Source organism: Molothrus ater, chromosome 8 (assembly GCF_012460135.2).
Source record: "Molothrus ater isolate BHLD 08-10-18 breed brown headed cowbird chromosome 8, BPBGC_Mater_1.1, whole genome shotgun sequence".
Taxonomy (NCBI): Eukaryota; Metazoa; Chordata; class Aves; order Passeriformes; family Icteridae; genus Molothrus; species Molothrus ater.
Window position 1 is genome coordinate 9,635,713 of NC_050485.2, and position 12,708 is coordinate 9,648,420.

The following is a 12,708-nucleotide window of genomic DNA, read 5'->3' on the forward strand; positions in this document are numbered from 1 at the left end:
AGGCGCCCGGCGCGGCCGTACGCTCGTCCCGGCGCCCCCGCCCCCCGGTGGCGGTGTCGGCGCGGTCGGCGGGGCGGATCGGGGCCGGCGGGCGGGCCGAGGGGAGCGGAGCGCGCCGCACGCCGCCCAGCGCGAAGATGGCAGCGGGGGAGCCGCAAGCCAAGAAGCTCAAGCTGGAGCAGAAGCAGCAGCAGCTGAGGTAACGGGCTCCGGGACGGGCGCTGCTTCGCGAGCAATCCCCTGCGGGTGCCGGAGGGCGGCTGGTGCTGCCCCCGGCGGAGGGCGAGACACGTGCCGCCGCCGCGGTGCGGTCAGACTCCGCCGGCAGGGTCCCGCCGCGCCGGGCTGTGCTCGGCCGGGCTGCGCGCGGGCTGTGCGGACGGCCCCGCCGCGGCACCGGGCGCACGTGGAGGCGGCGGCGGGGCCGTCCCGCCGCGCTGCCCCCGCTCCTGCCGCGGTACCGCTGCCCGGGCCCGGCGGGTGCCCGGGGGCGCCGCCGCACCGGGCTCCGCGCAGCCGAGGCAGGGGCGGGTGGGAGGCGCGGGGGTCGCGCTGTGCCCTGGGGTCGGGGCGGTCAGTGCGAATGAACTGCTGAGCATCTGGATGGGGCGCGGTGAAACGGAACGCTGCCCGCAGCGATGGCCCCGAACTAGAGCATAGCTGGGATTGTCAATGCTTCTGCCTCCCCTTTGGAAACAACCTCTGAAAAATGCCCCGAGTAATACTCGTGCGAGGGTCTCTGTCCCCGTTGGACAGGAAACTGAAAATCCGCCTTAACAGTTACATTCTCTTTAAGACCTACCATATATTTTAAAATATTTTCATATTGAAGTAATTTGTGCGATTTGCTATACTTCCTCATTTCTGTGATTACAGTACAATAGCGCTGACTGAATCCCATCTGAATGATGGCCTGCACAGACATAAGTAATTTATTTGTAAGTGTCATAGCAGAAAAATGTAAGGTTTCTCAATGGAGGATGCACAGTCAAAATGAGAACTCTGAGTACTGAGAGCTGTAGAGCAGCTTGGGGTTTTTTTGGTACAGTTGCAAGTTTGTTTTCTCAGGATTATTCAGATATGAATATAATTGTAAGCTAGCTAACTTCCTTCCAAGTGTTTAGTGTATGAAGAGAATTAATGGCATAAGCCCTGAAAGGTCCAAAATTATCTTGGCGATAACTGCTAACTAATAACTCACTCAAATATAGCATAAAGGGGATGTACTTTAGTACTGAGATGAGAACAGTCTTTTTTGGTACTGATGTCCTTATTGAAAGAGCTAATCCTATTAAATTTGTCAAAGTCAGGATACTTGCTTCTTCAGCAGCCAAGTGACTTTTCAAGTTTAATAATGGTTGACAAGCTCAGTTGCAGATAGTAGAAGAGGGAAGATGTGGCTGAGCTCTGAAAGCAAATAAATGGCAGACAGCAAGATAAAGTTGTAGTCAAAAAACAACAGTTATCTCCATGGCCCTTAAAGCAAGATGAGGCAAGAAACTGGCATCTGCAATGTTTCTGTTAATAAAGTTTATTAGAGGAAACAGCATTTTAAGATGAAACATGAGAAAAATTTAAAATTTGAGTATATTATTGGTGTACTGAGTTAAAAATTTAAAGGTTGTTTGCAGTGGAATGAAAGGCAGTGGTGACATGCTCTGGTAATGACTGACTAAACTGCAAATACTACTTCTGTAAGGTATGATAGATAAAACATGAGGAATGTTGTTAGAACTTGCATATGCTAATTCGGTTGCAAGTTATTTCAAGCCAAAGTATAAATAGGCTCCAGCTCTGTTTCATAAGAGGAGAAATGCCGTAATTAACTGGTGGTCAAATAAAGTTAATGTGTGCTGTTTGCCACAGGTTGAGCTCATGAAGCAGTTGGTGGTTGGACTAGATTTAGCAGACCTCAACACTCATTGGCAAGAACGTGTTTGGCTGAGTGCTGTTGTGGGACTTAAAAGACCCTAGAGAAAGTACCAGACTGGTTGAGGTTCCATGACTTGGCTGTATTTGTAACGAGATTCAGTTTAAATGTAAAGCATTGCTAGATAGGCTTGGAAAAAGTTCCTCTATAGATTAGAAAAGAAGTGAAAAATCACTTAAAAATTTTTGGAGCTCAATAACATCATACTTGTTATAGCAAGAATTTGAGATTATAGAGAACGATTCCTTCTCTCAACACATAGGTCTGAGGCTCTCCAGTCACTTGAGAAGATCATGTCTAATGGATTCAACAAAGGCAGTTGTACCATATTTATCCTCTCAAAGTGGCTTCATAGAGGTTTCATGGATACATTTTTAGACCCTTTTGATCTTTTCGGACAAAGGAAAGCAAATGTAACTCCCTCACGAGGTGGCAAAGCTGACTGGGTTCAGGAAGGTACACTTGTTTGAAAGCAGTGTAGGATGGCTGGCTTTTGCCACCCAGTGAGCAGCACACAAAGCCCGAGACCCAAACTGGCATTCCCAGCCCAACAATGTGTTGTGCTGACATTCATCTGCTGGGCGGCAGGTTTTGCATTGTCTTTATTGAGGCTTGCAAATCCCTACTACAAACCAATGGGCTTTAGGCAAGGCCATCAATGTGCGCTGCCTTGTTTGGGCTTCTGACTGCATCTCTGCTGTGTGAAGTAGAATATCATTGTACGTGTGTGAACTGCACTGTTTGGACAGAAAATGGGCTTGCAAAACTGCAAATGGCTTGTCATGGAGCGGCAGCATCAACTTACTAGAAACATCATGAGGTGTTACTTTAGAGGAGAATTACTAAGGATTTGTGTCCTTTTATATTTGGTTTTGTTAGGGAAGTCTGTGAAAAACACAAGCAGATTCTGTTAGCAGCCTGGTACAGTGATGAAAGAATTTGGACATTTCTGTAGAAATGTTTGAACTTAGATGTACGTGTCTGTATAGAAATAGGCATGTTCATTTTTTCCTTCTGCACACAAACTTGTCAAGTCCCTTGTGCTGCATGATGACCTTCTGGCTGTTCTGCAGCTGCTGTATTGATTGAATAGTCATGACGTGGCTAGTTGTTTGAACAAATCGGTTTATCTAGAAGACAATGTAAGCATTGAGTTTGGCAAATAGTTTATACTAAAAGAAAAAAGTACAGTATTCTTCCTCTTCTGCTATTAGACATCTCTTCATTTTAAGAATAAATTGTCAAATACTCTGTGAATGTTATCAAAAGCAGTCCTTTGTCATTACTGTTCCACTAGATTTTAGAAAGCTTGATACTAGTGGCTGTAAAAATATTGCTAATTTCACGCATTTTTAATTTTTTTAATAAGCTGACTTTTAATTTAGCTTATTCCTTTATCAATTCCTTATAAATGAAATAAGAGTCTGAATATTTTAAGTTAGCTGTGACTAAGCTTTCAGTTAGAATTTAGTAAATAATTTTCTCTTCTTTCTCTCTTATCTCTTGGTTTGGGTTTGGGGTTTGTTTGTTTGTTTTTAATTTCACCTTGCTCCCTATTTGTGTTCATTTCAGTTTTTGTCTTCATGGCTTATAGTTTTCTTACTTTCCTATTCCTATTTCTGCAAATACAGGTAACATTTTCCATGTTGGTGTTCGTAATGTCCTCAGGTCAAAGAAAGATCTGAAACCCAAGCACTTTGCCGTGTTTGTTCCCAGAATTAAAGCAATAGACTTTTTCTTCAGATGAATATTTGGTCTGCTTTAGAAATCAGACAAATGCTCTTGAGGACACTAGCAACAGACGTTGCTAATTTTGTTTTATTTAGGATGTAACAGCAGTCACCTTCCCTTCCAAGATGTGTTGACAGAAATACATCCAAAACCGGAATAACTTGCAGCATGGAAACTCCTGTGCTCTTACGGTGCGGGCACTGCTTTCCATTGTTCAGATGTGTAACTCTCAAATTACCGTTGTCAAGTGTCTTCACCTGGCCTTTGATGTAATCCTCTGGGATTTTGCACAGCATGTGTCATGTTTCCACGATTTTGTGTTCTTGTTTTGGAGAAGGTTGCTGTGGTGTTTCATCCTTTTAATTGAAGTAATTCCTTGCTTTATTGTAGGGAGTGTGTAACCTGAGGAAAAGGAGGTTGTGGGAAGGCTCTTTGTTCTCTGGACCACAGGCTGTCTTTCCTTACTGATGTTACCTGCAGCCCACCTGGCCAGCAGAGTCACACCCACAGCAGCAGTTTAGACATAACAGCCTTGGCCAATAGCCTGCAGAGAGGTGCAGCTCTGCCTTGCTGGCATAAGTCCTTGCTTCCCTTAAGTCACTGGGACTAGTCCTGTCCCTGAGGGTGCTTGCAAGCTGGATTACCTGGGAGAGAAGAGCCAGTGTAAATAGGCCTATTTCACCTTGAAATGGTGTTTTCCTGAGATTTGAGTCCCTTCTTTTTCAACTAAAGGAACAGTTTGTGTAGGATTAGTCATCTCATTGGATCTACTAATACTGCTTATGAACAGACAAGGAAGGTGCCAGGAACGAGACTTAAATGAATGTAGAATTAGCTGACTATGGTGTTAGTGTAGCAATGTGAAATTCTGTAGCACAAGACCTTGGCTTACTCTGCTGTTGCTAAGGTATATTTCACGTGGAAATCTTGGAAGCAAAATTCTGGCTTGTGATACAAGGTTGTGATATTGAATTTTAGTAGTTACTTACACAGGCATGGTACACAAATATTTCACAAAACCAGTTTCAGAAGCAGGGAATGGATTGCTATCTAAAGGTCATTAATTACTATTTGCTGACAGTGTATTGGAAAATCTTATCTTCTTGAAAAAAGTAAATTGAATTTGCAGATACAATGTGAACACTATGTTTTTTTCAAGGCTGTTCATTTTTTTTTTACATAAATTGATTTTTAAAAATGTATTATTCATATAATGTATAGTAGTAGTACAAAATATTATTATTTATATAATATCAACGCCTTTTGTGTGAAGAAGAGAAGTCTTTGGGTATTACTCAGATTTCAGGGAAGGGAAAGGGATTTTTTCCATTTTGAACGGTAATAATAATAATGACGATGATGATTTGACCACAGTCAAAGCTGTTCTGCACTTGAAGGATATGGTAAGAAAAAGCTACTTGCTGGCTTTATGCTACCTTGGGATTTCATTTACAGTGAAAGGTTGTTGTGGGGTTTTCTTCCTTGTACATTCAGTGGTACAAAGCAGTTGTAACTGTTTCAAGGGCTATGCTATTTAATTATAATAAAATAAAAAAGTATGGATGTCTGCAGTATGCTGAAGAGTCAGCAGATTTATAGACTTTCCTTTGCTTTTACAGCTGAACACTCTGTGAAGTTACATGAAAAAAATGGGATGATGTCACAGAATTTTAAAAATAATAAAAGATTTTAACACTTTGCAAGTAGAACCCATACAAGCTAAAAATGCATCTTATTTTATGTTGCAAGATATTAAATTCTCTCTGTAGAAAAGTTTCCAAAGCAACTGCTATAATAGAAGATATTTGCAAGCTCTGCAAAATGCTGTTATTGAAAGAGAATTTGTGGACTTGCTGCTCACTAGTCCCATTTTATAATGTCTGCTGGGGCTATTGCGTAAAAGATCATCCTTCTGTCTTGGAAACAGATGGGCAGCTTATCTAAGATCAACCTTACTTTTGTACTTTGAAGAAATTGAGTGAAAATATGGGGGTTAATAGAGAACTTTTTGTTTACATATTGCAAACTGTAAGATTTATACCAAATGTTTGTGGTGTAAAACATAACACATTAGTCCAAGGTTAAGGCCTAGATTGCCTATCTCTTGGTTGCAAGTTACAAATATATAATGTGTAGAGTTTCATGGATTACTTCACTAAAGTACAATTTTAAATGTTCTCATATGCCTGCCTGTTATTTTATCAGGTAGGGGTGGAGTTCATTTTGAATTCATAGTGTCCTTGAAAGGAAACATTTTAGTGAAATAACCCAAGGAAGTTGTTTATATAGAGAGAGAAACTGGCATGGTCATGAAGATTTCTCTCTTGTATACTAACAACAGCGGTCAAGAAAACACAGTGGTTAGACTGTGTCAGACATTATATATGTAGATAGATACAAAAGCTGTAAATTTCATGTTTCTCTCAGGGATTTCTGAGGCCGGATCACATGTGAAGGCAAGGTCAGCTGCCCCATGCAAGCAGGGGGAGTTTGGAAGGTCAGGGGTGAGGAAGGCAAACTCAGACTGCCTGCCCAGCACATACATGGTGGGACTGCAAGTTGAACTCGGGGCACAGGCATTAAGTTCATCTCTGAATGACTATAAGTCATAACTGACCATTTTTCCAGCAATACTCTGACTGCTGTTTCTCCACTTCCTTAGACTAGGGATCGGTCTGGATGTGTAGCAGTTCCCTGGCCAATGACTAAAAGCCCAGTGATAAGTGGTAGTAGGGTAGGTGGTGTCTCGAGATGTCAGTAGCAGTAGAACCTGTGCGTATGTGATAGCACAGCCAAGATGATTTGGCACAGGGAAGAGCTGCAAGCTTATAAAGTGCTATTGACTGCTGTTCAGGTGTCATATGTGCTATTCCACGAAAAGATGTTAATATTTTTTAGAGAAAATATGCTCAAGTGGTAAAATTTAGAAACATTTGATGGTACGTCATTTGGCCTCTTGCTCTGTAGCTTGCTATTCATAATATGCAGTTGTATGTTGCAAATTACTGTAGATATAGTTCATGTATACATCTATTTTTCTTCACATATCTTTATGTGCTTGTTAAAATCAGGCAATTATTTATGAGAGAATCTACAACTAGATTTTTTTTAAAAAAAGGTTTTTAATATTTTGAATACAGTGATAGAACCAAGAAGACAGCTGCATTCTATAGTTATATACAATAACAAGTTATGTAGCTATTACTATATTTGCTGCTGCTGGGATCCTCCTTCCCCACCTTCTAGGTTACAAAACAGAGGTTTGGCTATTAAGCACTGAAACTGTTAAACTGGACATAATAAATAGTTCAACATGAATCAGAAGATGCAACCATTATGTATGTATATATTTGCATTTCAATAGAGCTCAGAATCCTCCCTCAGGATTTGAGGACCTCTTACACATTGTGTTGCAATAACAGTAAGAGGATGGATGTGTTTTCTACTCTTAGTTCCCTACTCTTATTTTCCTACTCTTATTAGACTTTTCAGGACCCCTGACACAAGTCAATAATGAGAATTTTGTGACAAGTTCAGTAAGTGGTGATTATTTTTCGAGTGTCTGATTTAGAGAACCTAGGAGAGTTGTCTTACATCAGGTATTGAGCATAATTTTTTCTGTTATTTTCATGTGACAATGCAGGTCCTTGACCTTCATCCATGTGTCATATTTTGGCATCATCTCCTCTGAGAGGAAAATTAGAAATAGATGGAAAGTTTGGCTTTAATTTTTCTGAGTACAATATTCCCATTTTGTAGATGGAAAGGAAGGGAAACTTCGGACTAATAACCACAGGATTATGAAGTTGTTAAGTTTAAATATTTAGTTAGAGGTGACACAGCAGTACTTAACAACGTGGGATTCATTTTTGGCAAAAACAACCTATTGGCTTCAGTTTCATGAATCAGTGCTTCTGGTGCTAGTAAGTTAACAAAGTAAGTGCCAAATCTGCACAATGTGGCAGTAACTTTGACAGCCAAATGAGGAGTGACGATAGAAACCTGGCTTAAGCGAGGCTTTCTCTTTCTGATACGGCAGTTCTGCCAGTGTCAGGCGAATAAGAAAAGGCAGTAAGCAATGCCGGGCTGCCCTTTTCTTCCCGTGTTTCCAGCCTGTGGTCTGGCCGCCTGGGCAGCCGGAGCGCTGCGTTCCACAGGTGGCTGCCAGGCGCTCCGGCAGCCCGGAATGAGGCGATGTGCGCCGGGGCTCGGCAGCCCGGCCCCGCGCCCGGCGGCCGCCGCCTGCGGGGGAAGGCAGGCTCCGCAGGGGGTCACTCGCTGACCCAAGGCACAGTTAAAGAAAAAGAATGAAAACGCGTTCGTGTCGAGGGTGCAGCGATCGTGTGTCGGGGCGGGCGTCAGCCCGCGGCCAGGACAGAGCCGGGGCGGGGGGGTCCCCTCGGTTCCCACGGCCCCGTGACAGCCGAGGGGCAGCGCTGCCAGGGGCTCCGCTGGCCATCTTTACTGTGGGCGGTGCGGCTCGAGCCCCGCACCTCCGCGGGGCTACCGCCGCTAAACTTCTTTTGGTTTTCCTTGGCCAATTGTCACTGTCTCCCACGCTGGCCGCCGGGGCTCGCAGAGGGCAGCAGCAGGAGCTGTGTGGGAGGCGCGCGCTCTCCGCCCGTACCAAAGATGGCGGTCGAGGAGCCCGGGGGTGCCGGGCGGGCGGCACCGCTCGGTACCGGGCGCTGCCGAACCGGGGCGCGGGGCCCGTCGGCAGCGCCCCGCGGCTCCTCGCGCCGCGCGGCCGCCGCGCAGGGCCCGGGCCCGCCCCGCCGGCCGCCCGGCCAATGGCGGGACGCGCGAGCGGGCGGGGCGGGGCGCGCGGTGGGCCGGCCGAGCGCTGCCCGGCGCTCAGTCGCGGCTGAGGCGCGGGCGCCGGGCGGAGAGGTGACGGTGCCGCTGCCAGGGGACTCTGCCGCGGGCGGCCGGGCGGGCGTGGAGCCATGGCCACTCTCAGGTAATGTCGAGCCCTCGCGCAGCGCCCGCAGCACAGCCCCGCATCCCGGGGGAAGGGGCGGCGGGTGCTGATGCGCTCCCGCTGGCGGGGCGGAGGCGCCCGGCGCGATGCTCCGCCGCAGCCGGGCTCTTCTCCCCGCTGTGTAATCACCGTGCGGGACAGCGCGGCTTCGTCCCATCCCTCTCCCTGTGCCGCGAGTTGGTGTGGTGGCTGCACGCCCGCTCCCCTGGGGCGAGGAAGGAGGGAGAGCGGTGCCGGTGCCCCGGCGGCCCCTCAGCCCCGTGGGAACAGCGCTCCCGGGGCGCCGCGGTGGCTTCTCGCGGGCAGGTGGGCGCGCCCGGCCGGGGCTCCCGGCGGCACTGGGCAATGCCGGTTCCCAGTGGCACCGGGAGCGAGAGCCCCGAGCAGCGCCGGGCCGGGCCCGCAGGTGCTCCGCTGATCCGCGGGGCGGTGGCGGGGGCTGCGTGCGGCGTCGCTCGGCGGCGGTGCCGCTGTCACAGGTAGCGCCTGGGCGTGGGCGGCCGCCGCCCGCCGCGGGGTGCCGCCCGTGGGCGTGGGAGGATGCGTGTCCAGGGGCTCCGGCAGCCGCTTTGGAACCTTAAACCCTCGCTGTAGCTTGCCGTGACTGGAACTAGATTTTAAAAGAATCCCCAATAACGAGAAGAGGGGTGTTAATAGCGGGTAGGCTCTTGGCAGGCTGTTGGAACTGCGGTGATATCAGCCTGTCAGCAAACCCGGAGGATGACAGATCCCCGTAACTTAACATTCAGTGAAAGGAGATACTGAGAATAGTTTTTCTCCCCCAAACACTTCATCTCAAGATGGGGTTGTATTGTGAGGTAAATCGGTAGCCTTTGATCGGGCCTTTGGCTGCTAAAGAAATGCCTGATAATTATCAAATTGCCTCTATAATTCAAGGCCGTTCTCCCATCTCCTCTCTCCACCCTCCAAACTCTGTGTATCAGGTTTCACTCACACTGTTTCTGACCGAGACGGTAACTTTGAAATTGCAATAGTATTTCACTGTTGGGGCTTGTGAAGTTAGTGCAGCTGTGTGAGGAGCTGGGTAGTGGTGGAACAGTTTTTTTCTGCGGCAGCCTTGCTTACATAAGGCCAAAGCTTTTCGGCTTGTTTTCAAAGTTGGAGCCTGTGAGTGTGTCACTTTAGAAAACTACAAAAGTTTCATAATAAATGAAACCTTCACTGAAGATGTTCCTCTAAGTCAGTATGTAAATATGTAACTGCTTAGCCAAATATTGTCTTCGCTTAAGACCCACGTCAGGAAAGCATGTAAGCAGTCCAGCAGGCCACCTTATGTGTTTAAGGTCTAAATGCTAAAGTGATTTGCTGACCAGTGATGCAAGAAAATTGTCTGAACTCTGGAAGGATGGGATAATAGTTCTAAGGTACTTCTGTGTTAGACGAGTTACTTACTGATGTAAGTATCATCCTACTTGTAATGATGTTACATGGGTATGTGGGATGAGAGAGGGATGCTCTTACTTAAGAGCTTATAGCTAGTCAAGTGCTATAAATCTGGTACTATTGCTGTTTTGCTTTAACTAAACATAAAAATGACTTTTGGTAAGTTCAAATCTTGTGTTATATGGGGTTTTAAACTGAAATGGATATGCTGAGGACAGGCTTAAAACATGCCTTGTTTTTGCCTTACTTTAAAGGGCATAGTGAAACCCTTTAGAAATACTAATATTTTAGATCTTACAAGACCATCTCTTAAATTTGTAAAAGGAAGACTAGACACACACCGTGCTGCCATGCAATTGCACACCCAAATGTCTCAGCCATGTTTAAGGCTTTCTGAGTTGCCAGTATCCAAAGGCCCAAAATATTCCTCTGTCTCCGTGCCAGTAGCTAATAATAAGCTTTCACTGATATTTTGATGTTGCTCTTCCACGGAAGTGCGCAGCAGCCTGGGATGATAACAATATTGTGTGATAGTTGGATATAGTGCTGCTAATGCTCAGCAGCCAACTTCAATCAGGACCATATTTTAAAAAATGCCTGCAGCAGTAGAGCATGAGATTGGACACAGCTTTCCAGATCATTCAGTTGCAGTTAATTTCGTTGGCTTCTTATGAGGTTCAAGGATAGCTCAGTACTGATGTTTTGCGTTCTTTTTTGTTTATTTGTTTGGGTTTGTTGTTTTGTTTTTATCTAGTTTGGTTTCATTTTATCACTTCTGCCACTTGTGATAAGAGTAAGGTGTGAAACACTGGCCATTTGTATAAAATCAGTCATATTAGTAATGTCTGAACAAAACACCTAATTAACAGGTGAAGATTTATTTATACTTAATGAGTTCCATTGCTTGAATTTGTAGTTGCAACTCACACTTCATGTAGTCCTAAGTTAAAAGCCAAACTCATAAAATTCGTTGCAGCTTGTCAGTAATTAAAAATGTGAATGTGATGTACATCAAAGCTCTCTGTAGTTACTGTTCTGTAGTTTTGCCTGCTAGATGGATGGTGTATTTTTGTCCAAACAACTTTTAGATTTGTACCTCTTATTTGAACATCTTATTTGTAGTTTGGAGTGTAGAAAGTATAAATCTTGTTCATTTATATGTACTCTTTGTGTGTCTGTACGTGTATGCACATAGATGCTGACTGTATAGTCCATGATATGTGCCCTTAATTTGTGCAGGTGAAGGATTTATCACCTGCTTCCTGAAGAACTGATCCAGATGTTCTTTTGCAGTAGGTTAGTTGGGTTAAACAAGAACATCCTTTTTGAGTGATGGAGAAGGGACTGAGGGGAGGCTGGAGGCTGGGGAATACAAAAGTGTGTTCTGTGGTAGAGATGTGTTCCCAAATAACCTGTGTATTGTGGAATCTCAAATTTCAGGAAATTATTACTGATTCCTCACTATGTTTTATCTCTAGTTGGTTGGAAATAATCACTGAAATTTTAATAACTGCAGATGTCCAGTGTGACTGAACAGCAAATATAAGGCCTCTAAGGTTCAAATCTGCTGTTCAAACAACTTGGTGAGAATATAACTGTTTAATATCTCAATTTTTCACTCTGGAGACTCGTAAATTTAGCATTCTCCAGAATCATAAATATTTGGCTTATTTTATGCTTTTACAGAGGCTTATGTGGCTTTACAGAGTATATGAGATTTATATATTTTTTTTTATTTTTACTGAGGATCAACCTGAAACTAAGTAGTTGCTGTACCTCATGTAGTGCCACAAGCAGTGCCATAGTATAACAGTGTGGAAACTTTGCAGCTCCTCCAAAAGGGAAGGGTGATTTGCATTGCACTAAATGTAGCCAGTGTTGGGTTAGTCAGGTTGAACATGCTAACAATTTACACAGTCAAGTCTTCCTCTTTAACAGTAGGACCTTCCAAATTGGTCAGAAAGCTTGTATTAGAAAATGCTGATCACAGTGAGGGATCCCAAAATCAGTTACATTGGAAAAGACCTCTGAGATGGAGTCCAACCTCTTAAATACCTGCTTATTGACTTTTAAAAATTTGTGACTTAGACTTTTCTTTAGACTTTTCCCGTTTTGCGCATAAAGGTATTTTTATCAAATACAGTGACAGTTCAGGAAAAATACAACTCCAGTCCCCAGTACAAGTGGAGAGTATGGATTTTTCTTTTTTTTTTTTTTCCTTTTTTTTTCTCCAATGGAATGTTAATACATATTTTTAAGCACAGAAGTTCTAATATCTTAGGGCTTAGATAACTTTAACACCTAGGAAGAACCAAAAATGTAGAAATACATTTGAGTTGAAGACACAGAGCTAGAGATTAGTATATGTTATCTTATGTGTTTAGATTATTTGCAAAAATAGATAAACAGTTTATGACACTTAACTTGATTTCTTCAGCAAAATCAATGTTAAATCTACTCAAACTTTTATGTGTTTAAAATGTTGTCAAGTTCTGCTGTCCTACATTTAGTTGTGAGAAACAACTATACTGAATTCGAGCAGAGTTTGCCCAGGAGTTTCAGTGGAATGTTTCTAAACATACATTTACTACTCTAATGATAGCTATCTTGGCTTTTCAAACTTGATTCCAAATGGTGCCCTACATACAGCCTCTGGAATACT

At 44.4% G+C, this 12,708-nt stretch overlaps 1 protein-coding gene across 2 annotated transcripts in view; it reads left to right on the plus strand.

The window, feature by feature from the left end:
• The first annotated feature begins 50 nt into the window (after positions 1 to 50).
• Positions 51 to 12,708, plus strand: part of ADK (adenosine kinase) — a 269,560-nt gene continuing 256,902 nt past the window's right edge. The window contains exon 1 of one of the 2 annotated variants that reach the window (XM_036385322.2): positions 51 to 199. In XM_036385322.2, the coding sequence (XP_036241215.1) occupies positions 138 to 199 (62 nt within the window). In that variant the 5' untranslated portion in view covers positions 51 to 137. Of the gene's footprint in view, positions 200 to 8,508; positions 8,622 to 12,708 lie in introns of those variants that run through there. The other variant, XM_036385323.2, reaches the window with a different exon arrangement.